Raw genomic sequence first — 27702 nt, 5'->3', positions numbered from 1 at the left:
AAACTACATGATTACACAGAAAACCATGTAGCATAAGAGTGGAAGTCTTGAAAGTCCATGGCGCCTGAATAGCTGGGAAGTCTGTTTCCTGTAGAGTCCATTTCCCACGTAGAGTCGCTCTGATGACTCGTCCCTCATGAGGCTTGTTCATGGATATCTGAGGTGATGATTTACACCATGTTTCCGCTTGCGAAGACATTAACACATACCTGTAACACAATAAAACAAAGAAACGGCAGACCAGCAGTATTCATGCATAGACTTCACTCTTTCATAAGTCATGATCGTATAGTGGTTTTATGTCTAAAACTTCTGGTGACCATATCGTTTTTACATATAACTATATTACAGAAAACATTGTGATCGTATAGTGTTTTTTTCTTTTCCTAATCTTAATTGATTTGACACCTATGGACCAGTGAGGTAAGGATGGACTAAATGGGGAAAGGCCTATGAGGTAGTGTCTTCACCCTGGGTTCACCCCGAAGCTTGTTGAGTTCAGTTCTTCCCAGGGCACCTCACTTGTCCGTGTCCTATTCTGTCCCTGTGTTGTGTACACACTGTACAGTGTGTGAGAAAATTGGCACATTTCCATTCTCCAGTGAAACATCAGTCCTAGTAGACATCATTAACAGAGGATGGTTGTCTGACTGCAATATTCTGTGGCATAACATTTAAAGGGTTAGTTCACCCAAAAATGAAAATTTTGTCAGTAATTACTTACCCTCATGTTGTTCCAACCGCGTAAGACCTTCGTTCATCTTCGGAACACAAATTAAGATATTTTTGATTAAATCTGAGAGCTGGATCACTTCTCCATAGGCTGCTAGGTGACCGAAACTTGCTGGCCCAGAAAAGTTATTAAAGAGATCGTTAATATAGTCCAAGTGACTACAGTGGCTTAATCTTAAGTATATCAAGCGATGAGAATACTTTTTGTGCGCAAAAACAAACAAAAATAACGACTTTATTCCACTATTCATTTCCTTCTCTCTGGGCCTCGTAGTGTTTTTGCGCAGCGCGTCTGTGTTGCACGTCAGACGCATCACACACATGACCAGCTTCGGCCAATTGTGAGCCTACGTGGTGACGTGTAACACAGACGCGCTACGCAAAAACACTACGTGAACCAACTAGAGGCCCAGAGAGAAGGAAATTAATAGTGGAATAAAGTCGTTATTTTTGTTTGTTTTTGCGCACAAAAAGTATTCTCGTCGCTTGATATACTTAAGATTAAGCCACTGTAGTCACTTGGACTATATTAACGATCTCTTTAATAACTTTTCTGGGCCAGCAAGTTTCGGTCACCTAGCAGCCTATGGAGGAGTGATCCAGCTCTCAGATTAATCAAAAATATCTTAATTTATGTTCCGAAGATGAACGAAGGTCTTACGGGGTTTGAACAACATGAGGGTGAGTAATTACTGACAGAATTTTCATTTTTGGGTGAACTAACCCTTTAAGGCTGTGAGTATACTGAATGTCCCCCAAACAAAGGCTGTGACAGTCAATAAGTCTTTCATCTTTGTTGTAAGTTACTGGGGAGATTAAGCAATCACAGCCCAAATGGTTAACACCTCAAAAAGCTTACCCACGAGTCCAATGACGAGGGGAGGGGTTGCTTCAAAGTAGCAAACAAATGTAGTAAAATCTGCATAACATTGTTAACTTGTCCTTTCCCCGGCCAACTTGTCCTAATCCTTCCACAGCCAACATCCCTCTGCCCTCCTTTTCTCCACTAACCGAGGAAGAAGTATCTACACTTCTCCTCTCCAGTCACCCTACCACCTGCCCTCTAGACCCCATCCCCTCACACCTTCTACAAGCCATCTCTCCCACACTTCTACCAGCACTCACACACATCATTAACTCATCCCTCCATACTGGCATTTTCCCTACAGCATTCAAGCAGGCTCGGGTTACTCCACTGCTTAAAAAACCAACGCTAAACACATCATTTGTAGAACATTACAGACCTATCTCTCTCCTACCATTCATTGCAAAGACACTTGAAAGAGCTGTTTTCAACCAAGTAACATCCTTTCTGTCTCTCAACAACCAGCTGGATGTCAACCAATCCGGCTTCAAGAAAGGGCATTCTACTGAGACTGCATTACTGTCTGTCACAGAAGCCCTACGGATCGCAAAAGCTGCTTCCAAATCCTCAGTCCTCATCCTCCTGGACCTGTCTGCTGCCTTCGACACTGTGAATCATCAAATCCTTCTGTCCAGCCTCTCAGCACTGGGCATCACAGGAACTTCACTCCACTGGTTTGAGTCCTATCTCACAGGTAGGTCCTTCAAGGTCACATGGAGAGGCGAGGTATCCAGAGCACATCAACTGACCACAGGGGTTCCCCAGGGTTCAGTTCTTGGTCCCCTCCTCTTCTCCATCTACACCACATCACTGGGACACATCATACAAGCACACGGCTTCTCCTACCACTGCTATGCTGATGACACACAGCTCTTCCTCTCGTTTCAACCAGATGATCCCACAGTAGCTGCACGGATCTCAAGCTGCCTGGCAGACATCTCGACGTGGATGAAGGAACATCACCTGCAGCTCAACTTGGCAAAGACTGAGCTTCTCGTCCTCCCTGCCAATCCGTCTCTACAGCACAACTTCACTATCCAGCTAGAGTCATCATCAATCACCCCATCAAAGTCGGTGAGAAATCTTGGAGTAACGTTTGATGACCAGCTGACCTTCACAGATCACATTTCAAAGACAGCTCGATCATGCAGGTTTGCACTGCACAACATCAGGAAGATCAGGCCTTTCCTAACTGAGCATGCAACACAACTTCTCGTCCAGGCCCTGGTCATTTCTAGGCTTGACTACTGTAATGCTCTTCTGGCCGGACTTCCAGCATGTGCAACTAAACCTCTACAGATGATCCAAAATGCTGCAGCCCGTCTTGTCTTCAACGAGCCAAAGAGGGCCCACGTCACTCCTCTGTTCAGCTCACTGCACTGGCTACCTCTCGCTGCTCGCATCAAGTTCAAGGCATTGACGCTTGCTTACAGATCTATCACAGGCTCAGCTCCCTCCTACTTTCACTCACTCCTACGAGTCTACATCCCTGCCAGAAGCCTACGATCGGCCAACGAGCGTCGTCTCGTGGTTCCATCCCAGAAAGCCACAAAATCACTTTCCAGAACATTCTCATTCACAGTTCCATGCTGGTGGAACGCTCTCCCCACCCTCATCCGGAATGCAGAATCCCTGACAACCTTCAAAAAACATCTGAAAACCCATCTCTTCCGGGAGCACTTAACCTCATAAAAAAAAAAAAAAAAAAAAAAAACACCTCCCCTTTCCCTCTAAACCTCACTTATCGGGCTTATGCTACTCTGAATAATGCCTGAACTTTGTATCTTGAGCACTTCTTGCGCTGCTTTTTGTTTTTTGCCTCTTCATGATGACTCGCTTAATCTAGTCCTACTTTGTAAGTCGCTTTGGATAAAAGCGTCTGCTAAATGACTAAATGTAAATGTAAATGTAAACTTGTCTTAAGTTATTTTTGTTTTTTCTACATTCTTTTCCAAAATGTCCGTGCTTGCCACAGTAAGAACAACTGGCTTCTCTAGGACTTTTGCGTTTCTGTTTCTCTGAATTGACCTTAAAGGATGCTGCTGCAATTTTTACTCTTGCCTTGACATCAGAGTCTCTTTCCCAAGTAGCTAACTTGTCCAAGTTGTTTTGCAGGGTTCTATTTGACCATGTAAGATCTAAGAAAGGCAATGCATTTCTATGTTCTGACAAAAGACCATCGGACCATGCGCGAACTAGAGGACCATTATGACCTAACACCTTCTCTGGAGTGTCGGCAATTCCGCTGTAAACGGCAGCGGTCTGACAGAATCGTTCTGTGTACTCACAAACAGTTTCACCCTTCTTCTGTACACAATTGGTAATTTTTGACCAGTCCACGTTCGGTCCAACAATGTTCTTTAAAATTTTCAAAACACCTTCTCTCAAATCACCTTTACTGACATGTTGCAGTTCGGAAGTAACAGCAGACTCAAAATTGTTGAATTCAGATTCAGTTAGAATTTGTGACATCAGCTGTGTAACTTCCGGCAACGACATGTCGTAAAGATGCATTTTACTGAACAATGCTCTCCTAAACTCAGAAAAATGTCTTTGCACTGATGGCAAACTTTCAGCAATTATCTCAATATCTTTAGGACCTAATGATGTTTTGACAACAGTTTGTATTTGGACAACAGAAGAGTTGTGAGTAACACTTTCAGTTCCCTGAGATCTTCTCCTAGCCCCACAAACCTGCACTGAATCTACAGGCTCATCAGTTACTAATTGGATGGCTACATCTGTTTCAAAGAAAGCTTTTAAGTCAGGATAATTGTTATCAGGCTGACTAACTTCTACCACATCAGTTTTTCTGCATCTTTGTTGCGGTTTACTTTCTTAGTCACAGAAGATAATCTAGCACGGAGCTCTTTGATCTGTTTCTCTAGCTCTGAGTTGCGCTTAGACTGTTCTGTAGCTAGGGTTAAACCAAATTCTCTGTGACAACAGATAATGGCTTTCACATTGTTCTTGCGAATACTTTCTCCTAGTACCTTCTTACAATCTTCAATTGACCACACTTTGTCTGCATCAATGTCAAATTTCTTTGTTAAATTCAATCTGACTTTCTCAGTCACGATGGAGTCCATGTGCTCTGATAACAAAGACTTGAATTCCCTATCTGTCCAAAAAGGTGTAATCAGTCTAGTACTTTTCCTAAACATTTTGTGAATTTCTGTTACCACAAAAAAAAAAACATTAACCCTCTGGGGACCAAAAACGCGCCCACGCGTTTTGCTCTTTTTTTTTTTTAGCAATGAAAAATAAACACTAAATGCTCTGTTAATTTTGATCTTTCATTTTCGTGTAATACATCAATCGATCCTGTTCAGTTTCTATTTTTTTTTCTGTATACTCACAATAAAAATAAAGTGTTTTGCTTTTTGACAAATAAAGAAAAATTAACATGATGCGATTTCTGCCTTCTCTCTGTCAGTAAACTCCCATTTGAAACGCGTTCGAAAATGATCTATAAGTCCGCGAAAATTCAGTCAAACAGGCAAACAGACCCACGGGCACAAAGCTTGAGATCGCATCTTTTAACCCTCTGGAGTCTGAGCTGTTTTCTGGGCCCTGGAGGTGTTCTGACATGCTCTGACATTTGTGCTTTTTTCAGTTATTTATAAACATGTTAATGGCAAAGGTGTAAATTCACTCTATATAGCACAAACAGGGCTACCAAAATATCTGATCAACATGCATGTATATGTTTGAATTTTTAAGAGAATAATGTTTATGCGTGCTTATTGGAAAAAAATAAAATGAAAGTTGCAGAAATAAGGCCATAAAACACATACTAAATATGTGGCAATAAGACTTTTGACTAATGGATGTGGTCGCCTATAGTTTTTTCTTCAAAATTATGTGAAAATAGTCTTGCTTTATCGTTCACATAAAACCATACATTGATTTAAATTGATGTAAAACAGGTTTTGCTTGGAAAGCCAATATGCGAGGGGGGCGTGAACGAGGAGTGGTTTTCACCTTAGATTACATTGTCCCACCCACTCTGCATAATGACTCTGCATAATGAGCCATTCATTCAGGTGTGAAACTGACTGAGCCACAATGCAAGGACAAAAGATATATTTAGAAGAAGACTTATATTGACCATTTAAGATTTTGCTTACATCTATCTTGTAAATATGTTTTGCTATTTTATTAAAAAGGTTACAATTACAACAATAATTACAATTTCAACAATATTTCAAGAGTACTCTTTCTTTGTAAAAAAAAAAAGATTATAGGCCTACATTTTATCTATGTATTCATTACTTTGAATATAGCCAACATTGGAATGGCTAACATCTTAGTTGATGACTTTATTTTTGACAAAAATAGTAGGCTATTTTATATATAGAAATTGCTAAACAAAAGCTTATTTGACGAGGCAGTATATTCTACAGTAAAAACTGTACCCAAATCTACTAAACAAAATGTTGTCTTTCATATTTCGCCTGACTGTAACGTTGTTTTCATGAAATATTAGTGCATATTGTTAATTTGCCGTTTAATACGTTGCTTATACAAATAGCCTACATTTTATTTCAACATATTTCAGTCGATTTTTACTCATCTCAGTCTAGCAATACAGTTTGCTAAAACAACATCATTCATTCACAAACTCGATATAAATTTAACTTCTGGCAAAGATGAAGTTGATGATAGGCTTTTGACTCGCGATCTTCGCAGTGAACGCACCGGAGAAATGCACATTTATTAGGCTACATATTTTGTTTTGGATGGTTTTGTTTAGAACCAGCTTTCTGTAAATATATTTCGATTTTTTTTTAGACATGTGAGGCGAGTAGGCTACGGGTTCATGATGATCTCCAGTTCAGACCTTATGTTGTGATTGCCTATATTTACTTTAAATCCAGGAAATTTGTTAATGAAAAAATTATTAAAATTAAGATACAATTGATACAAAACGAAATTCGTTTTAAAGAAAGGATTTGTACTTTCTGTTTTGAGGTCTCTGTGAATGTTTGAAAGTCTTTTAGTGCTTAGAACGCTCGCGTCCATCATGGAGAACTGTCACGTAATATTGTTTTTTTCCTCATAAATGCGAACACGAAAAATAAAAGACAAAAGACTTTTAAGTAAAACTTACTCCGAAATTGTGTCCTCGGCGGAATTCGCTCTTCAAAATGCTGCCGTTCGTCGTCTGTTATAATCTTCCTCTGAGGAAACAACCCGGTATCGTGCATTCTTCCTCGCTGTCCAGAATCATCTGAAGGGCGTCTTCACCGGAGAAACGAGCCATACTCAAAACGTGATGAACTATCAGTAAGTCTCATGAAGAAACTGTGTTTTTATGGCATTGATGGGGGGGCGTATGCGATGCATACTAGATCAGGTAAACTATTTACATGTGAATCGCCGGGGGCGGGGCGGGGCGGCAGCAGCTGATTATAAAGATAATGAGGCAGAAGGGAAAACGGTACCTCTCCTTGCTTTCAGACAGATTACATGAGTTGAAAACATTTGTTTTTTATATAAATTACTTCATTTACAAGAAGAGATTTCAAGCTTCATAAAGACATATCTCACGTGTCTGTGTGAGAAGTATTCGCTGAGTTATGGTTCATTTTCGGACGCGTTTCAGAATGGACTACACGGAGAGAGAGAAGGCAGAACTCGCTTCGTGTTTATTTTTCTTTATTTGGCGAAAAGCACAACACTTTGTTTTTATTGTGAGTATACACAAAAATAATACACACTTAACAGGATCGATTGATGTATAACACAAGCATATAAGATAAAAAGTAATATTTTTATTTTATTTATTTTTTTCACTGATAGGGAAAAAAATGTGCCTATCGCGCCGGCGCGATAGCCGACCTCAGGGGGTTAAATGAAGTCATTTATATAAAAAATAAATATTCTCAGCTTCTGTAATCTGTATAAAAAGAGAGCGACTCCAGTCGAGCTCATTACGAGATCATTCAAAAGTAATGTGACCACTCCCCGGAGAGCGCGTGCTATTCAAACGCAAATTCTGAGAACCATTTCAGACCTGTGAAACGCCCACATCAGCTGTAAACAAAGCGCCGCGAGTGAGGCATAATATAGCCTACCTTATGGAGAAAAGTTTCCTCAGAACAGTGCTGATATGAGGAGCAATATCTCCTGATATGAGGAGCAGATCCCGCTGAGGAGTGAGGTAGGCTGTTTTCTTTTCTCAAGTGTTGATGTGGAATAACGTTATGGAATAACGTTAGTGTAGGCCTATGTAAACCGCAAAAAGATGAATCGCATTTCTATAATATGACTCGCCTTTCTGTGAGATGAATTGAAGGGTACATATTTGTAAAGACTGTTTAGCCTAAAAATGAATCGCGCGTCTGTGTGTGAAAGAATAAACTGCTTTGCTATAGCCTACTGAGATGAGTAAAAATCGACTGGAATATGTTGAAATAAAATGTATTTGTATAAGCAACGTATTAAACTGCAAATTAGCATTTATATGCCCTAATATTTCATAAAAACAACGTTACAGTCAGGCGAAGTATGAAAGACAACATTTTGTTGACTAGATTTGTGTACAGTTTTTAGGCTACTGTAGAATATACTGCCACATCAAATAAGCTTTTGTTTAGCAATTTCTGCTCATATCTAACGTTATATCATACCTGCAAACTTGTCGCTTTTCGGCGACAATCGCCGTTTTCTTGGTCAATTGGGTCATTTACGTGAATCGCATAGAACCGGAGAGTTTTTTTTTTTGTGTGTGTGGTTGGGGGGGGGGGTATTGTTTCTCACAGTAACTGCCATGCAGGCTAGAATTGCGAAACATTATTGGATAATTCTTATAATTGACATTTATAAGAAAATGGGCCAATCGGAATCTTAGCACTTTTTCTCTTGGCCAATTGGAATCTTAGCACTTGCGTCAGAATCTTGAAGCACACAGCGTCAACTGAGCTGAGCTCGCCATTTGATGAGACTCCTGGCTACCGTGCGAGTCTAATGGAAACTCACGCATGAATTTTCCTGCATTGAACTTGTTTTAGCGCCCACCAAAGTGAATTTTTGTCCCGCCAAAGACTTATTTGATCGGTGAGTAATGTAGATGAACAGATGCATTTGTGACAGGGCGTATGTTTAACTGAAAGAACGAGAGAGAGAGAGCCGGTCGCGCGCGCGCACTCTGTGTAAACAACTTCACCGTCTCCAAACTAGGCGCTGTGTTGCTCTCTCCCTCGCACATATTAATCAAAATAAATCGACACGGTGGTAAAAGGTCGGAAGACCAAAGTTTCATGTGGAGCATTCGGAGATTTTTTTTTTTTTTTCCTGAATTACTGCTGGGTGTAAATTGTGCTAAATAAGTTTCCTTATCTTCTCTGAAAAGCGTTCCGGACATTCAGCTGACATAAAACAACACTTTAATTAAACGAAATAAAACTATACAGTGATGAAATGTTTTCTGTGTTGACACAAATCTTGGATGTCCATGTCCTAACTGCTGGGATAATCACACAACGCGCACGACACGTCCAATTCGCGAACTAATGACTCCTTTGAACCGATTCATTTTAATGAATGGTTAAAACAACTGATCTTTTCAACAGTGAACTCAGGAGACGTCTGAATCGGTGTATAACTAATCAGTAACACTTTACAATAAGGTTCTATTTATTACATAAATTATATAAAAAGTACAGTTTGCTAACTCAAGCTTAAACTTTAAAATAAATAAAACCACTTGTTTTGTTTTTTTAAAAGCATATGACTACATTTTTCCACACAGTGCAATCAAGAATCGATAAGAGAATCGTTAAAGGGTAACTAAACCCTAAACCAACTTTTTTTAGTTAATGATCTGTAAGAATGGGGCTTTATTAGTGCTGTTCATTGATTCGAGTAACTTTTTTTGACATTTGGGTATAAAATGTTTTAATTCCAGTGCCGGCCCGAGCCTTTTGGGGGCCCTAAGCAGAATTTGATTTGGGGGCTCCCTCCCACCACGCGGAGTCACCTGTGCTTGACGATTATTGACACAATGTCACTCTATAATGTTACATTATAAATTAATACAATGAGGTTATGTATTAATACAAAATAAATATTTAATAAAAAATAGATACTTAAAAATGTTTTAACTTTTTCTTTACTCTTTTACTAACTCTTTGAAACTTCTGAGAACAAATTGTCACAAAACATATTAAAAAACTTATTTGCAAAATATCCTCAAACTTTTGCAACACTGCAGTTTGAATGATGTCTTGTATGAACATGACGGAGTATGTTTTTATGTTTCCACTGTTCGATCGCGCCCGTGCCACACACACACACACACACACACACACACACACACACAACATATTCAAGCATTGCAATCTTGACATCGCAGCCTGTTCGTTATAGCCGTAATAAAATATAATAATAAAATAGTCAACCTAACATATAAAAATTACACTGCTCTGTTTAAATAAGCCTACAATTCTTATTCAGCACTGCATAGCCTAAGCAACGCTCAACTGTGATGTTTCCAAGCACATTTTTACGCATGTGAAGAGAGTGATTTTTTTCCCTCGATATTGGATTTCAAGCACATTTTTGCGCATGTGAAGAGGGTGATTTTTTCCCCTCGATATTGGAACGTGGGTGAAGTACAAAGAAGCCTATAATAAAGAATAGTTTACCATCCAAATCCATTGCGAATGTTGAAACATTTTGATTCTAATGAGAGAGATACGTGAGCCCAACGCCGCTTTCACTTTCGCTTTAAATTATTTCGTTTTGGCTTGTTTTTAGTTATTTTTTTATTCTTGTTCTGTTCTGAATATCATTAAATTTAAAGGATAAATCATTGATCAAATCAAATTTTTGTGACATGGCTTAACATTACCGTGACTTTGCGCACGAATTGTCTATGCACGCGAGGTTATGCGCATGACTCAAACACTGGCAGACACAGCAGCAGTTGTAGGCAGGTATATATTGATCATGAAATCAGAATTTTCTTGTCTTGAATTATTAATCCATTCATTAATTTATGTCACTTGTTTAATTTAATTAAAGCTGCAGTCGGCAAGTCGGGCAGATTGGTGGACTTAGCCAAAATTTTGAATGTTTACAACTCTCATGCCCCTCCCCCACTACCAACGAGCACTCTCCCATAGACGTCGTGTTCGTCAGTCAGTGCATGTGTACCTGATTTTCTGTGAACGCGCGCGTCTCTTCAGCATCGATCAACACCATGGACTCGGAGGTAGGCTGCCCTGGCTAATCTATCCATAGATAGCAATAACAGAGGAATTGGAAGCTTGTTAGTAGATTTTCTCTCCGCCATCACGCTTCGTACAATCTCAGGCGAACTTCTTCAGGCGTGTCCTTTGCATGTGATATTGTAACGTGCGCGAGCCGCGGGGGATCTGTGACTGTGGGGTGTGCACGACATGTGATTGACAGTCAGATCTCACACCCCCCTGCGCTGATTGGATCCGATGAGACGGGAGCGGTGGATTTTTGCAAAACAAATAACACGCTCCAGGTGGAGTTAGAAGCTCGGGTTTTTTTCTAAAACCACCTTATTTATGTTGTTCTGTCGGATTATAGTGTCGATTTCACTGAATATGATCAAAAAAATGTTGCCGACGGCAGCTTTAATATGTAAAAAAAAAAAAAAAAAAAAAAAACTCGCTTGGGGGCCCCCTGGTGGCGAGGGGGCCCCAAGCAGCCGCTTAGTTCGCTTATGCCTCGGGCCGGCCCTGTTTAATTCTACAATATATGGTGTAAAAACGTCTGAGTGCTGCCCTCTTTAGGTTGAACGGTGGCTACTGCAGTTGAATTTTCCTATTGGATGTTTGCGGTACTGTGTGACGTAAGCGGTACAACGCTACGTAAGCAGGTTCCAGTTCACCACGCCCTCCCTTGGTACGAGCACACCACGCCCTCCCTTGGTACGAGCTAGAGCTACCACGCATAGTATTGCATCAGTTAGGATAGCTTCAAGTTAGCGTAGATTTATCTGTATTTACTACAGTGGTCGGGAGGGTACGTAGGTGTAGGTTTGCTGGTTGCAACAGCACTGCTGGACTGCATAGCTTTCCAGGTGGAAATGGGCTTCTCCACACAGCTCGCGCTGAAAAGCGACGCAGTGCCAAACGCTGCTCCTCCTGCATGGACTCCACATCCGCAGCGGCGTCTTGATGTGAGTGATCATATATATAATCACAATTTATGGTTAGGCTAAAGTTAATCCACTGGGGTCGACAAACGCGGCGGCGCATTTTGCTGGATTTTTTCACATAGCTGCAAAATATTAATATGCCTACAGAGAGCGTGCGCTATTGACATCAACCCGATAAAACTAATCAGATGCATGTACTTTACGTCGTCTTGCGACCCTGTGAGTCACTCTCCATTTTAGAGTCTGACAGCAGCTGTCAATTAATCTGTCACTGCGGGTCTCAGGTGCACGCCCCCCCGCTCAGCCCAGCCCTCGGTTCGTCCCCTCTATCTCCTCTGCGGTCTGCCCACTTTTCTAGCATTTTTCAAATATTGCCAGTGGGTGGAGTCAGGCTCTGACCAGGGGTTTAGTTACCCTTTAAAGAATTGGATCGATAATCAGAATCGTCAGTGGCATTATTATTGATAAAATCTTATCAATTCCCATCCCTATGTGAAGACAGTAAAATTATAATCAAACATTAAAGAACATACATGTTTTTTTAATAGTTTTTTTTTTAAGAGTTAAAAGATTAAAACATTTTGCTAACATTAGGTCTTATTGTGTCACTGTCAGTCTTTTTACATCAGTGCAAAACTAGGGTATGCAGATTAATTATTATTATTATACATCATTCATCAGCATGCATTGATTAATCCCATGGCATGTAGCAAAAAAAAAAGTTAGTATGCACCCCCAAGCCCCCCCGGCGACACTGTCACCTTTTTTAGTCTGAGGAGTTTGCAGGTCTGTATATATATATATATATATATATATATATATATATATATATATATATATATATATATATATATATATATAAAATACTATTTTTGTCAAAAATAAAGTCATAGACTAAGATGTTAGATGTTCCAATGTTGGCTATATTCAAACTAATGAATACATATGATAAAATGTAGGCCTATAATCTTTTTTTTTTTTTTTTTTACAAAGAAAGAGTACACTTGAAATATTGTTGAAATTGTAATTATTGTTGTAATTGTAACATTTTTAATAAAATAGCAAAACATATTTACAAGAGAGATGTAAGCGAAATCTTAAATGGTCAATATAAGTCTTCTTCTAAATACATCTTTTGTCCTTTCATTGTGGCTCAGTCAGTGTCACACCTGAATGCATGGCTCATTAGGCAGAGTCATTATGCAGAGTGGGTGGGACATTGTAATCTAAGGTGTAAACTACTCCTCCTTCACGCCCCCCTCGCATATTGGCTTTCCAAGCAAAACCTGTTTTACACCATTTAAATCAATGTATTTTTTTTGTGAACGATAAAGCAAGACTATTTTCACATCATTTTGAAGCCAGAACTCAAAGGGACAACATCCATTAGTCAAAAGTCTTGTGGACACATATTTAATATGTGTTTTGTGGTCTTAATTCAGCAACTTTCATTTTTATTTTTTTTCCAATAACCACGCATAAACATTATTCTCTTAAAAATACAAACATCTACATACACGTTGCTCGCATATTATGGTAGCCCTGTTTGTGCTATATAGAGTGAATTTACACCTTAGCCATTAACATGTTTTTAAATAACTGAAAAAAGCACAAATGTCAAGGCATGTCAGAACATCTCAAGGGCCCCAAAAACACCTTGGTCCCCAGAGGGTTAAAACTTCTCTCTACTGTCTACAATAGAGGGTACACTTGTTAACACAGCTTAACTATTGTTAACTTTCCAAATTACCACACCTAACTTCCCTGCTGACAAGAACAGAGGATCAACAGAAATAACTAGCATGTAAAGCTAATTCTTCTCTGCCTAAAGCAAAGGATACCAACTGTTAGCACTTGATGCTAACTTTCTCTAGCTTACAGATCAAGAGCATACACACAATATTAACATGTAACTGTTAATCTTCCCTGCCAACAACAGAGGATAAATTTCATCTCTAAAAGAAAAACTTTTTTTAGAGGCTCATCTTTAGTTAACCAAACTCTACAGCTGTTTGTTAACTACTTCTCTGAACGGCGCAGAGGAAAAACACATTTGTACTGGTCTGCATTGGTTCTTTGAATGGAGTGAAACTCACCGAATCGTTGGTTGTACAGAAAAATTTCGGAACTCAGTCAGCTTTGTTGAGATCTTTGAGCTTGAAGTTTCAAGATTCAGTTCTTTGAGCTTAAAATTCTTTGAGTTTCCTTTGTCTCCATTCGGGTCACGGCAGCATCTGTTGTAAAGTTTTTCTTTCTTCAAAGCAGAGACCAGGAGACAGTTGGGATCGCGTTCAACGGAAGTTATTCTTTATTGAGAACTCCGCTGTACGTCGCTGTAGTACTTCCAACATGATCTGACTACCTTAAAGGTGCTAAACTTACACACAGACTTAGGGCTGACCACTACATCTAATCATCAAAAGACAATAGAGGCAATTACCCCCAACTGAGATAATGGTACCCCCCCCCCCCCCCCCCCCCCCCCAAATGGTATAAACAACAAATGGTCACGAGACCTAAGACTATGTAACATTCACACACAGTTCAACTCTTAGTTGGAAGATCAAAGACTAACAAAACCCCTGACTATTACAATGTTTAGACAGCTAACTTACAGCTGACTTCTGATCAGTAAATTGATGCCATCATGTTCACCTTGAATGCCCAATACAGTATAGTTCACCTTAGTTTTTCATGTGATGTTATGTAAGGAAGTAGGATCAGCAGATCTAAAACATATTCTTAAATTTGATCCTTCACATCTTTAGTTGATTATAACTTCTTAATTATTGCCCTGATGGTCAAAATGGGGATTTTCAATTCTTTAGCTATTTTCTTACAGTCACTTTCTATTTTATGATACTCAACAATCTTTTGCTGCACATCAGAGCTATATTCTTTAGTTTTACTCATTGTGATGGATGATTCAGGGAATTTGGCCTTTGTGTTTCCTCATATTTAAATTCCTGTGAAACAAGAAGTCATAGCTGGACAATTTCATGTTCCTAGTCACCCTTGTGTGCTAATAAAGGTAAATATTAATGGGAATATACTTCAGAGATATTTTTCTCATAAAAAAAATCTAGGGGTGCCAACAATTGTGGCCGACGTGTTTTGGAGAAAAACATTTATTTTATAATGTGATTCACCTCCCAATTTCAATTCTTTTACTTCAATGAAAGGTTAGATTTTTGAATGAAAGATCAAAAGGATAAACAATGCAGATTTATTTTTTACAGCCATTTTTATCATATTTATCAGGGGTGCCATCAATTTTGACCACCACTATATATATATATATATATATATATATATATTGCTCTTGCATTCTTTCTTGTGGCTCAGTGACACACCTGAATGAATGGCTCATTAAGTATGCGGGCCCCATTGTCTCCTCAATGGTGTGAACTACTCAATATGCATGATGGTGTTGGATCGTTGACACCCACTCGAATATTGCCTTTCCAAACAGAAAGTGTCTTGCAAAATTTAAATCAATGTATTGTTTTATGTGAATGATTAGGCAGGATGATTTTCAGATCATTTTGAAGAAAAAACTCTAGGCGACAACATCCATTAGTCAAAAGTCTTATTGACACATATTTAGTATGTGTTTTGTGGCCTTATTTCAGAAACTTTAGTTTTTAGTTTTTTCAATAACCATGCATAAACATTATTCTCTAAAAAATACAAACATGTACATACATGTTGCTCACATATTATGGTAGCCCTGTTTGTGCTAAATAGAGTGTAATTACACCTTTGCCATTAATATGTTTATAAGCAACTGAAAAAAGCACAAAATGTCAGGGCATGTCAGAAAATCTCAAGGACCCCAAAAACACCTTAGACCCCAGAGGGTTAATGTCCGACACCTGGGTTGCTTGACTTAATCTTCTTTGAAATATCATCATCTATGCCTCACATGCTAAAATCAGTAACCTCATTTAAACATTTAATACATTTGTTATTCCACAGGTGTATCATGCATGCAACAATATAAAGTAATAACAAATACATTAGATACAGGTGAGTGGGGCAGTGGGCAAAATTAGTAGCCAGGCCACTGTTTTGTTTTGTTTTTTCATTTCGCCCACTCCTTCCAATGGCCATCCCAAGTCTGCCATAAATTTAGCACAGTTATTAACAATAAAAATTATGGCACTTTGTGTGAAAAAGGTCATCCTCTGTGTTAGCCTTTTAAACTACTTCTCATCGTCCACGCAGTTAGTCTAAACAGTTGGTCTACACAAAATGCCACCCCGTGCTAATGGAACAGCCTACTGCGCAAATTGCAAGACAAGGGAAAAAATATAAAATCGGTTAGATTTCGTTTATTCAAATGATAATTTCTTAAGTCACAATTTAGCAAAAGGAAATTTTAAAAAGGACACAAAATGGCAATTATCCATTGATTAAGCGTTCATTTGACTTTTTTTCCAGTTACTTCGTTTCATTTTTTTATGTTTACATTTGCACTTTATGGGGTAAAAACTGAATTGTGAAGCGTTACACGGACCCAGAATGAGCCATCATGTCTCTTCATGAAAATATACCTCATTTGTTGAGTCATTTTGTGTATTTCAACCCATAATTGCTTGTTTGATGAACTGAACTACATGATAAAGCTACCCTCTCTGTTTTCCTCATGTAGCTGCCGCAGACATCTCTGTCTCAGGACAGTAAGCAGGTGTATGTGCAGCTGCTGTGGGACAATGTCAACTTACATCAGGATCCCACCGAGCCCCTCTATCAGCTCTGGAGGACCTTCTGTGAGTACAGCAGGGGTGCTTTGAGAAGATTTATTTGTTCAGTATTAGCATTAACACATTAATGTTCATTGACACATTTTTTTTTAGGATCAACTACATTAATGGTGCACATCTAAATAAACGTAATAAATATTGTTTTGTTATGTTGAAACCTCATGAATGGATTGCCACTAAGCTACTTCATGTATGGCACTGAATGTGAGTGTCTTTGTTGTGCAGTGCAAAGAAAGGGAACTCTAAGCCCCACTGACCACCAGGAGACTCGAACTCTACTGAACAGCATTGTTCGCAGCATTCAGACGAACGATGTGTATGGCCCCATCAACATGCTCCTTAGGGAGATCAAGAAACATCCAGAAGTTAAACGCCAGAGGTTGGACATGCATGCTATGTTTTGTATAAATGCCTAAATTTGAAATGAAACTGTTAGACTGATAGGTCATTTACAGACAATCTGCTTGCAATCACATTGTTTACTACATGGCACAAGGCTGACTGACCTCTGTTGCTTCTGCAGCCGGAGTTTACTTGCTTATTCAGTGTTTGCTGTGAGCTGGTCCTGCATTGAGTTGATTTCCAGAGGCGTTTTACCTTTATAAGGGCAATTTATGTGACTTCCTTATTAAATGTATCTGCCAATGGGCTAGATTTTTTGGTTGCAAGTAAAACACTGTAAAAAATAAATAATACAAACTTAGCAAATTTAGTACTTATATGTATGCTTTTGATGTTTAGAATGAATTCAAATAATATAGTAAATGTCAAGAATGTGAACCTGTGCTTACATAGTACTGTTTACAGTACTAGCACGTATTTTAGGTTATTACACATTAAAACAGGTGTGCATTGTTATTTATATAATTTCATTTATTACTCTTCCCATAAAAAAATAAATAAAAAAGATAAAGGTTATTACTTTGCATAGGAGCATTAAGAGTGGTAGCCTAGTTTTCTAATACATGCATTAGTGTAATTTACGTCAGTATTGTGACCCACATAAAATATTTATTACTTGTACTGCATTAATTGAAAGGCAGTTAATATAAAGCTTTTTAATACAAATTATTTTTCATAATATACTTGTAATATTATTTTCGTTCCATGACAACGTTGGTGTCTTGTTCTAGTGTTTAATTCTGAGGAAAACTCTAGCCTACAAACCTCCGAATGACTGGACTAGGAAAGACGCAGCCTCACTAGGATGCAGCCTTCCTTTTGAGACGCACCCTATGTGTGTTAGAACCCTGCCTTATACTGAGAACTGCACAGGACATGCCAAAAATATATATATTGTGTCTGTCATTGAGCACTTTTTATTAATTCCGGGGCACTTTGTTTAGTTAAATTGTGAGCACGTTGTATTAATTCGTTTCCATTATATAACTAGGACTACAACAAAGGATCAAAAAGTAAAATGTGGCCACAATTTAACTAAAAGATGGTACGTTCGTATAATTTTACCATGTAAATTAGACATTTTAAGTTTTTCATTGAAGTCTGAGGATAGTTATATTTCTTAATTATTGCAAATTTGCATATAAAGTTCAGTGTTGTATTCCCTGTATGATTTGATTCAATGAAGAATACATAATCTTAACGGGCTAGCAATGTACAGTAAAAAGTAAGCACATTTCAAGCATTGCCATCAGTTTGTTGTAACAGTAGTCAAAGAGTGGGAGTCTTACGCATTTCTATGATAATCACTCTTCTGCAACCGCAAAAACAGCAGTAGTTTCCATAGTTGATCTAGTCCACCAAGACCAAATACATTAACATTGTCATATCCAATAACATGCTAAAACTATCCCAAGAGTTTTCACAGCTGAATATGCAGCTTAATAAGAACCCTGTTGTTTGTGATCACCAAGGTCTAACTCATTTGCAATCATTTTGTCATATAGGTGTATGAGTATCTTGTGTTCTAATGAACTCTTCTCTTCATGTCTAGGAGTATATATAGGGAAATTCTGTTTCTGTCACTTGTTGCCTTAGGAAAGGAGAACATTGATATTGGTAAGTAAATTCTGTTCTTTAATTTCACATGAAAGTGATTTCATTACAGTCATCAAATTAATTTAATAAGTGCTTATAGGGTGAATCTTTATATCTCCATGTCAAAAGAAAGATAAAAGTTGTATTTACATAAAGAACATGAAGTATATTTTTAGGACCATTAAGATGCATTGAGATGCAATATTTTGCATTGAAACGGAATGTGTTTTTAAGACATTGCAAACAAATCTCCTTCTCATTAATGTAATGTGAAAAAAAAAGAGAAATTAATAAATATTGTCAAAAAAGCTATCACATTTAAAAATAAAAAAAAAACAATGATTTTCAAATCTTCTGGCAAATATAATTTCCTATAGAATTCATATCCTTGAATTATATGAGATTCACTTCTTAACTATTTTTTTTTACTTTGTTTTTCCCTCACAGAAGCCTTTAATCGTGAATACCGTCTTGCATACAATGAGCTCAGCGCAGAACAGCTTAAAGTCCTATCCCCCATTGACAGACCACCTAGCAACGGTGTGCAGTGGTGCCTCAAGTGCTTCGGAGCCCCGTTCATCTGATTTGCTCCTCTTACCCACAGTGACTGTATAAGCCCTAAGTCAGGGACAGAATTGTACAGTAATTTCCTTCATTTGCACCATCCCCTGAAATGGTACTTTTTTTATCATCTACCAGAATAAAAACAAATTTGGCTTCTTTGCTCTGAAATTCCTGAGAGCGTCGTGGCACCAGCCGTACAGCGGGTAGACACTGCATTTTACTGTCGATATTCAGATGTTGAACTGCCTCTTGTGTGTGAGCCCTTTTCAAACCGCAGTGGAAGTAAATGAAAGACTATGAGTAATCTTCTTACTGTAAGATGTCTCTCTACACTGCCTTTGACTCTAGCTTCTCTCTTCAGCCGACCTGTGGAAGGATTCTATGGATATGGGGAGAGCATTCTAGAGAGGTGTCAGTGACAATGGTCTTATTTGATGTGCACTTTCAGAGATAGTTGCTTTATCGTTCTCCATTGTCGCCATGTGTATATATATAATTTTCTTTTTTTTTTCTGTATTGGGATATTTGAACTCTGTTGCCTTTCTCAAGTGAGGGATCTTTGGCTAGATTTCTGTGGAGTCTTAAACACAGAGCCCTTCGACGTTAATGTAGGCTTTTCAGTGTTCACGTTCAAGGTGAGAGGTGTGTGTGCGTGAGAGTGTCTATGTGCATGTTCATTAGATAGACCACACCTTAAAGTGGTATAATGTGAGAGAGGACAATCAGATGAATTCCAGAACATTCCAGAAAGCATCTATAATGTCTTAAACAGAGGCTAGAATCAATATGAATGATGGAAAAGTGATAAACTGTTGATTTGTTTCTTAGAAATACATACTTTAGTTTAGACCTAAATGTAGGATAATGATGTGTTGTGGAAAATATCGTGAAATACATCTGGAATGGAGGAGATGATTTATGAAGTAACTCTTTATTAATGCATTCACACACACATACACATGGTTTGTTTAATACACATGCTTTGATTAAGACAAAAAAGATATTTCCATCATCTGTATTAAGAAATGACTCTTTAACACAGAATAGAAAATGTTCATAGCACCTCAAACAACAAGAATCTATATCAAAATATTTTTTTAAACTTGCTTTTTAATCTGCTAGATTACTTTAGTTATGGCAAATTAGTGTCCATTAATTTTATTGAAATCTTTTTTTCTTGTCCCATTGTACAAGCGAATCCAAAGGATGTAAAAATCTTCAAGTCACTGCCATTAACAAATTATTCAGTGAAATCAAAATAGTTATTGTGCCTTGTTATCAAGTCAAAGTAGGACTTGTGGATTTGTAAAAATGTAAGATTAATTTACTACTAATAAATTAACATGAGCAAATGGTCTGCCTTTATCATTTTAATTTATATCCTGACTCTTTTCTTTCATTGAATATGTATGTATTTTTTAAGTGTAAAAGAAACATCCCATTGTTTGTGGAACAAGCCAGGTGCAAACGAAGTTTGTTAAATTATTGTCTTATCATCATTGTCAAGGAATGTTATTGTATTTGATGCATAACGGGACTCTTTTAGGCTTCATCGCTGTTTTCCCAAATTACAAAACCTATAGAACAACAGAGCATACACATCCATAATAGTAACCCCTAATATATATATATATACAGTTGTGCTCAGAATTAATCATACCCCTGGTAAATATGATCAAAAATGGCTGTAACAAATAAATCTGCTTTGTTTATCCTTTTGATCTTTCATTAAAAAAATTGGCAAAATCCTAACCTTTCATTTAAGTAAAATAATTGAAAGTGGGGGGGGAAATCACATTATAAAATAAATGTTTTTCTCCAAAACACATTGGCCACAATTATTCATACCCTTTTATTAAATACATTTTTGCAATGTCCTTTTGCCAAGATAACTGCTCTGAGTCTTCTTCTATAATGCCTGATGAGTTTGGAGAACACCTGACAAGAGATCAGAGACCATTCCTCCATACAGAATCTCTCCAGATCCTTCAGATTCCCAGATCCATGTTGGTGCTTCTTCTCTTCAGTTCACTCCACTCATCAGGTCAGGGAACTAGGACGGTCATGACAGAAGCTTCATTTTGTGCTCCCTAACACATTTTTGTGTTGATTTTGATGTTTGTTTTGGATCGTTGTCCTGAAGGAAGATACAACCACGGCCCATTATAAGATTTATTTTATTTTATTTTATTTTTTATCTGTTGATATTTGATAGAATCCACAATGCCATGTATCTGAATAAGAAGTCCAAGACCTCCAGCAGAAAAATATGCCCACAACATTAAAGATCCAATGGTATATTAAATTGTACACATGGGGTACTTTTTATCCTTGTGTGCACCAAACCCATCTAGCGTGTTTGCTGCCAAAAAGCTCTTTTTTTAGTTTCATCTGACCACAGAACCCTGTGCCGTTTGAAGTTCCAGTCGTGTCTGACAACTGAATATGCTGGAGGTTGTTTTTGGAGGAGCGAGGAGCATTTTTCTTGAAAACCTCCCAAACAATATGTGGGGATGTAGGGGTTGTTTGATTTTTTTTTAAATAGGCTTTCTGATTCTGACCCCAAGACTCAACTAATCTCTGCAATTCTCCATCTGTGATTATTGAAGAGTCTTTGGCCACTCAAACTTTCATCCTCACTGTCCATTAAGACAATATAGACATGTTACGCCTCTGTAAAAGAATAAATGGACAATAAACCACGGACGCGATGCAGCTTCTGTCCAGTCCAATGTTATAATGTATTTACCATGAACAGCATAGTAACATATTTACTCAGTATCACAATTACATGTTATTCTCCATTTTGCACAACATAATGTCTCTCTAAGAAACTTCATAACTCTATATTAATAAAATACCTGAATCAACATTTAAAGTAAGTTACCAAAAATATCAAAATGTGTTTACAGCATCTTAAAACAGTATTATTTAAACAAAAATAGATTTGAATTTACTCTGGAAGTGTTTAGAACAATAAACAGCATAAAATATATTCTGTAATGCTATACTGCTGTTTTATAGTTATTAATTCAGAATACACTTGACATTTTACCCTCAGTAGTAGCATTGTGCTTACACATAAACTATGTTGCTTCTTTACATTAAAAACTCACTTTTCTTAAACCTATACAATAGCACTTTTACCTTATCCGTACACAGGCTGAAAGAGGCATTATTAATCGTTAACAGATCCTTACTGAACAAGGCATTAGCGATCAATCACAAACTGGTACTTAAACTTAAAGTGAAACTTATGTAAACAAGCAAACATTTTGTAATTTAAATGTTATACAATAAAACAGCATTTTAAACACAGATTGTCTTGTCTTTTTATCTTATTAATCTCTTTAGCTAATCTCTTTAGCCTCTTTTACCGAAAGAGCAATGGATTACTGATCTACAACTTATAAGTGTATTTTAACTTTCTCCTTTTTATGGACCATTTTAAGTATCTTTTAACTTTTATCAACACATTCAATGACATGCAATGTATGAGTATGACATAATTTTTATCATCCTTTCAGACACACGTCCTCTTCCAGGAGGATTCGTAACATCTTTAGTTGATTGTAACTTCTTAATTATTGCCCTGGTGGTCAAAATGGATTTTCAATTCTTTAGCTATTCTCTTACAGCCAGTGGCGTCATGCCCATTCAAAGTGAGGGGGCACGTGCCCCCTCAGATTTTTCCTCCCTGATAATTTTTTATTTATTCCTATTATGCTCCATAATATACTAGAGCCTATAACGACTCAAATGTATTCTTCTGGATGTGTAATAAATCGGTCAGCATCAGCCCTTTTTCCTATGTGTCTGTGTATCAAAGATTCTAGAGCGCTACGCGCGTAGCGCTCTAGAATCTTTGCTGTGTATGTTCAAGCAACTCACTCGTCTCGCACGTTGAGCTGGCAATGTTTTACAGATGGTCTTGAAGTGGTAAGTGGGCAAAGCAACAAATCAGCATTGAATTAGTTATCGGATGATATTAAAAGGTAGTGGGATTATTTGTGGTTGACCTGGAAATTTTAACTTGTTAAAAAAGTTATGGATTTGATATTAGCTGCGAATTCAGAGCATTAACTTAAGTTGTGTCAGTGTAACGTTATCGATAGCTAGCCTATTCTAACCGTAAACTAGTTGGCTAACGTTACTGCCATACAAAGCCATAGTAACGTTATCTGATCGGTTTTGAAACATCTGTTCTGTTTTGTCTTGTGTCAAAGTCTCCAGGTGGTTCAATTGTTTTCAGTTTCATAGAAACGAGGGTGTTAAATTTGTTGTAGGCTAACTGCAAAATCCAACCTAACGTTATCAAGGCATCAACTTGATGTTTCTCCCATAGACTGTTATTCACGGTTCTTCACGGATCAGGCAGCTAATTCAAATGCAGTGAAAAAAGATAGGCTACCCGTTCGAAAGCTACAGCATAGTTGTTATACAGATCGCTATGACCGTGATGTAGGCTTAGAGTGCACGAAAGTGTAGCAGTCAGCCTCTCTCTCATGTGCTCATAACTTCCGTTATTATTATCAGGTCACTTTACTTGCTCATGATTCGCCAGTAGCAACTTACAAATGAGGTACTACTTGCCATAATACAACAGTAATGCAGTAATACAAAATATATTATTATCATTAGTAAAAGAGTATGGCAGTAAGATGATAGATTCAATGCCTCAATAATACCTTATTCAGCACTGAAATCTGTCAAACTTCTTTCAAAGTCCTTCATAACATATTAATATTAAAATAACTTAATTTCAGAGCACCACAAAGTCAGACCTCAGCACCTTTATGTACCTTTAATGTAAGATCGTTCTTAGGTCACATACCTATTTAAAATCATCAGAGGTGGGTAGAGTATCCAAAAACTGTAGGCTACTCAAGTAAAAGTACGTACTTATAGAAATATTTACTCAAAGTAAAAGTAATAATCTTAATAGTTACTTGAGTAAGAGTAAAAAAGTATCCAATGAAAAAACTACTCAAGTAGCGAGTAACTTACTTCGGATCATATAGGCCAGGGGTCGGCAATAGGCGGCCCGCGGGCCAAAACTGGCCCGCCAGGAATATTTTCTGGCCCGCCGGATTATTTTGGAAGTCCGTTTTTTTTTTTTTTTTCAGCTTATTTTTATTTTACAATAACGGTTTACAAATAGGCCCCGTGTATCATTCGTTACTTATTATTTACTCGGGTAGCCTATAACACACTGATAAATAATATGTATTAGCCTACCTGATAAAAAATATTTGCACTAAATGCTGCACAAAACTCTTCCACTAGGCTACTTGAGAAAAGCCGTAGCCGCGCGGCGATTTCACCGCCGCATACTGTGTAAAACGCGCATGAATCATGCGGCGCAGGATTCAATTTTAAAATATAAAGACGGTAGCGGTCGGAACTCTGTAGCCTACCTACAGTGCCCTCCACAATTATTGAACCCCCTGGTAAATATGATCAAAATTGGCTGTAAAAAATAAATCTGCATCGATTATCCTTGTGATCTTTCATTCAAAAAATTTGCAAAATTCTAACCTTTCATTGAAGTAAAAGAATTGAAAGTGGGGGGAAAATCACATTATGAAATAAATGTTTTTCTCCAAAACACGTTGGCCACAATTATTGAAACCCTTTTATTAAATACTTTTTGCAATCTCCTTTTGCCAAGATAACAGCTCTGAGTCTTCTCCTATAATGCCTGATGAGTTTGGAGAATAACTGACAAGAGATCAGAGACCATTCCTCCACACAGAATCTCTCCAGATCCTTCAGATTCCCAGATCCATGTTGGTGCTTCTCCTCTTCAGTTCAGCCCACTCATCAGGTCAGGGGACTGAGACGGTCATGGCAGAAGCTTCATTTTGTGCTCCACAACAAATTTTTGTTTTGATTTTGATGTTTGTTTTGGATCGTTGTCCTGATGGAAGATCCAACCACGGCATATTATAAGATTTCTAGCAGAAGGCGTCAGGTTTTGATTTTTTATCTGTTGATATTTGATAGAATCCACAATGCCATGTATCTGAACAAGAAGTCCAGGACCTCCAGCAGAAAAATATGCCCACAACATTAAAGATCCAATGGTATATTAAATTGTACACATAGGGTACTTTTTATCCTTGTGTTCACCAAACCCATCTAGTGTGTTTGCTGCCAAAAAGCTCTTTTTTAGTCTCATCTGACCACAGAACCCTGTGTTGTTTGAAGATCCAGTCGTGTCTGACAATTAAATTTGCTGGAATTTGTTTTTGGAGGAGCGAGGAGGTTTTTTTTTAAACCCTCCCAAACAACATGTGGGGATGTAGGGGTTGTTTGATATTTTTTTTTTTAGGCTTTCTGACCCTAAGACTCAACTAATCTCTGCAATTCTCCATCTGTGATCCTTGGAGAGTCTTTGGCCACTCAAACTTTCATACTCGCCGTGCATTAAGACAGTGTAGACACACGTCCTCTTCCTGGCAGATTCATAACATCTTTAGTTGGTTATAACTTCTTAATTATTGCCCTGATGGTCAAAATGGGGATTTTCAATTCTTTAGCTATTGTCTTACAGCCACTTTCTAGTTTGTGATGCTCAACAATCTTTTGCTACGCATCAGAACTGTATTCTGTGGTTTTACTCATTGTGATGGATGATTAAGGGGATTTGGCCTTTGTGTTTCCTCATATTTAAACTCCTGTGAAACACGAAGTCATAGCTGGACAGTTTCATGTTCCTAGTCACCCTGGTGTACTAAAAAAGGTAAATATTAATGGGAATATACTTCAGAGATATTTTACTCGTAAAAAATTCTAGGGGTTTCAATAATTGTGGCCAACATGTTTTGGAGAAAAACATTTATTTCATAATGTGATTTCCCCCCACTTTCAATTCTTTTACTTCAATGAAAGGTTAGAATTTTGCACATTTTTTGAATGAAAGATCACAAGGATAATCGATGCAGATTTATTTTTTACAGCCAATTTTGATCATATTTACCAGGGGGTTCAACAATTGTGGAGGGCACTGTATACTTTGGACGGAGCGGGCGGTCTGACTGACAATAGCCCACTCCCGACATCTTTTGACAGCGTATCCGCACTTCATTCTGACCACCAGGCTGTTTGGTACTGAAACCATTGTTAATAAATAATAAACAACATTATTTTTTTGCAAGGATGTTTGAAATAGTTGGCAGAAAATAGCATGCTTCATTTGTCAGTAGGGCAATATGGTTTTCGTTTATGTTGCTTAACAATTTGAGTGATAGGCTTTGTCCTATTTAATTTATGTTATTCATTATTTTTTTCTGTGACATTTTTTACTCTGCTGACAGTAGCCTACAATGTTAAAATAATATTTTATGTTGACACGAACACAAAGCATTTATAATTGTTATAGGCTGCTACTTAATCTCTCAAATTTCTGTTAGAGACATTTGAATGTGAGATTCTGGAAACTAGATTTAAATTTTGCGGACTCGTCAGGTCGGGAAATAATGCGGGTGAACACAGAGTGTATTTTAATTGCTGAATTGAACCTTGTGGGAGCGGGACGAAAAGAAGAGAAAAAAAAAACAGTCCCGCGCAGACCTCCTTAAACCATAGGTGTGTATGTGTGTGTCCCGAATAAATAATAGCCTAATAATAAAAAAGGAATAAAGTTCAAAAGTCGGACTGTAAGCAAATTAGGCATTGCTATTCACACCTTTATTAAAATAGCTGTAATATGTTAACACAATAGTACTTGATCTGTTTAAAATGATTTCATTGATATGCAATGTAGACGTTAAGAGTATAATAATTAATAATTAATAGTTAAGAGTATTTAATTTGTACCCATATAGGGCTACTCCGTGTAGCTGGCCCGCCATCTACTGGCTAAAAGAAAAATTGGCCCGCGGCCAAAGTTAATTGCCGACCCCTGCTATAGGCCTATATATATATATATATATATATTAGGGCTGGGCAAAAAATATCGATTTCTCGATTTTAATCGATTCTCATTTTTACGAAACGATATCGATTCTTAAATCCCAAGAATCGATTAGTCATCCTGTTTTCAGTTGATGAATGAATGGTACATTGTTGCGCGCATCCAATCCAATAAATCGCAATAATCTTTGTGCTTTGTTATTATTGATATGAAACAAAGTCTCAGATTTCAAATTACGTCCATTTTCTTACGAAATTCAAAAACATAATTACCGTTTTGGCGCTGTGGCGTGAGATTGCTCTGGCGCAGCTCAGCTCAAGAGAAGCAGCAGCACGGAGGGCACATGATCTTCTCTTCCGCCTTAATAATACCAGTTACAGCGCGAAATAAACATGAATGAGCATCTGAAAGTGTGTTAAAAGATAGAGTACAACTTATCGAAGTCCGTATGTCACATATGGAATCGCTCAATCACTGTTTCAACCGTGGAAAGACGTTAGTAAACAATGTCATGTAACGTCACATTTACCTCAGAAAAAACATATATCCAGTGACCATAACCTCGTTAGTCAGCTAGAAAAATTTACTCTAGAGAGGAGCATTTTGTTAAATATATGCACCATATTACATATTCATTATAATGTTTAATGTTCTTCAATATTTAATGCATGTTTGAATAAATCTGGAACGTTTTTTATGACAGCCACCATTTAAATTT

At 37.7% G+C, this 27702-nt stretch overlaps 1 protein-coding gene across 6 annotated transcripts in view; it reads left to right on the top strand.

Moving 5' to 3' along the window:
• dennd4c (DENN/MADD domain containing 4C) overlaps positions 1-20812 on the top strand; it is a 228618-nt gene extending 207806 nt beyond the window's left edge. For all 6 annotated transcript variants that reach the window (XM_079866350.1, XM_079866349.1, XM_079866348.1 and 3 more), the window contains 4 exons: positions 16393-16510; positions 16730-16883; positions 18459-18523; positions 18950-20812. In XM_079866350.1, the coding sequence (XP_079722476.1) occupies positions 16393-16510; positions 16730-16883; positions 18459-18523; positions 18950-19086 (474 nt within the window). In that variant the 3' untranslated portion in view covers positions 19087-20812. The remainder of the gene's footprint in view (positions 1-16392; positions 16511-16729; positions 16884-18458; positions 18524-18949) is intronic.
• Positions 20813-27702: the final 6890 nt, after the last annotated feature.

Source organism: Squalius cephalus (genome assembly GCF_949319135.1).
Source record: "Squalius cephalus genome assembly, chromosome: 3".
In the NCBI taxonomy this organism is placed as follows: Eukaryota; Metazoa; Chordata; class Actinopteri; order Cypriniformes; family Leuciscidae; genus Squalius; species Squalius cephalus.
Note: the sequence above shows the minus strand (reverse complement) of the source record. Positions and strands in the feature narration are given on the sequence as shown.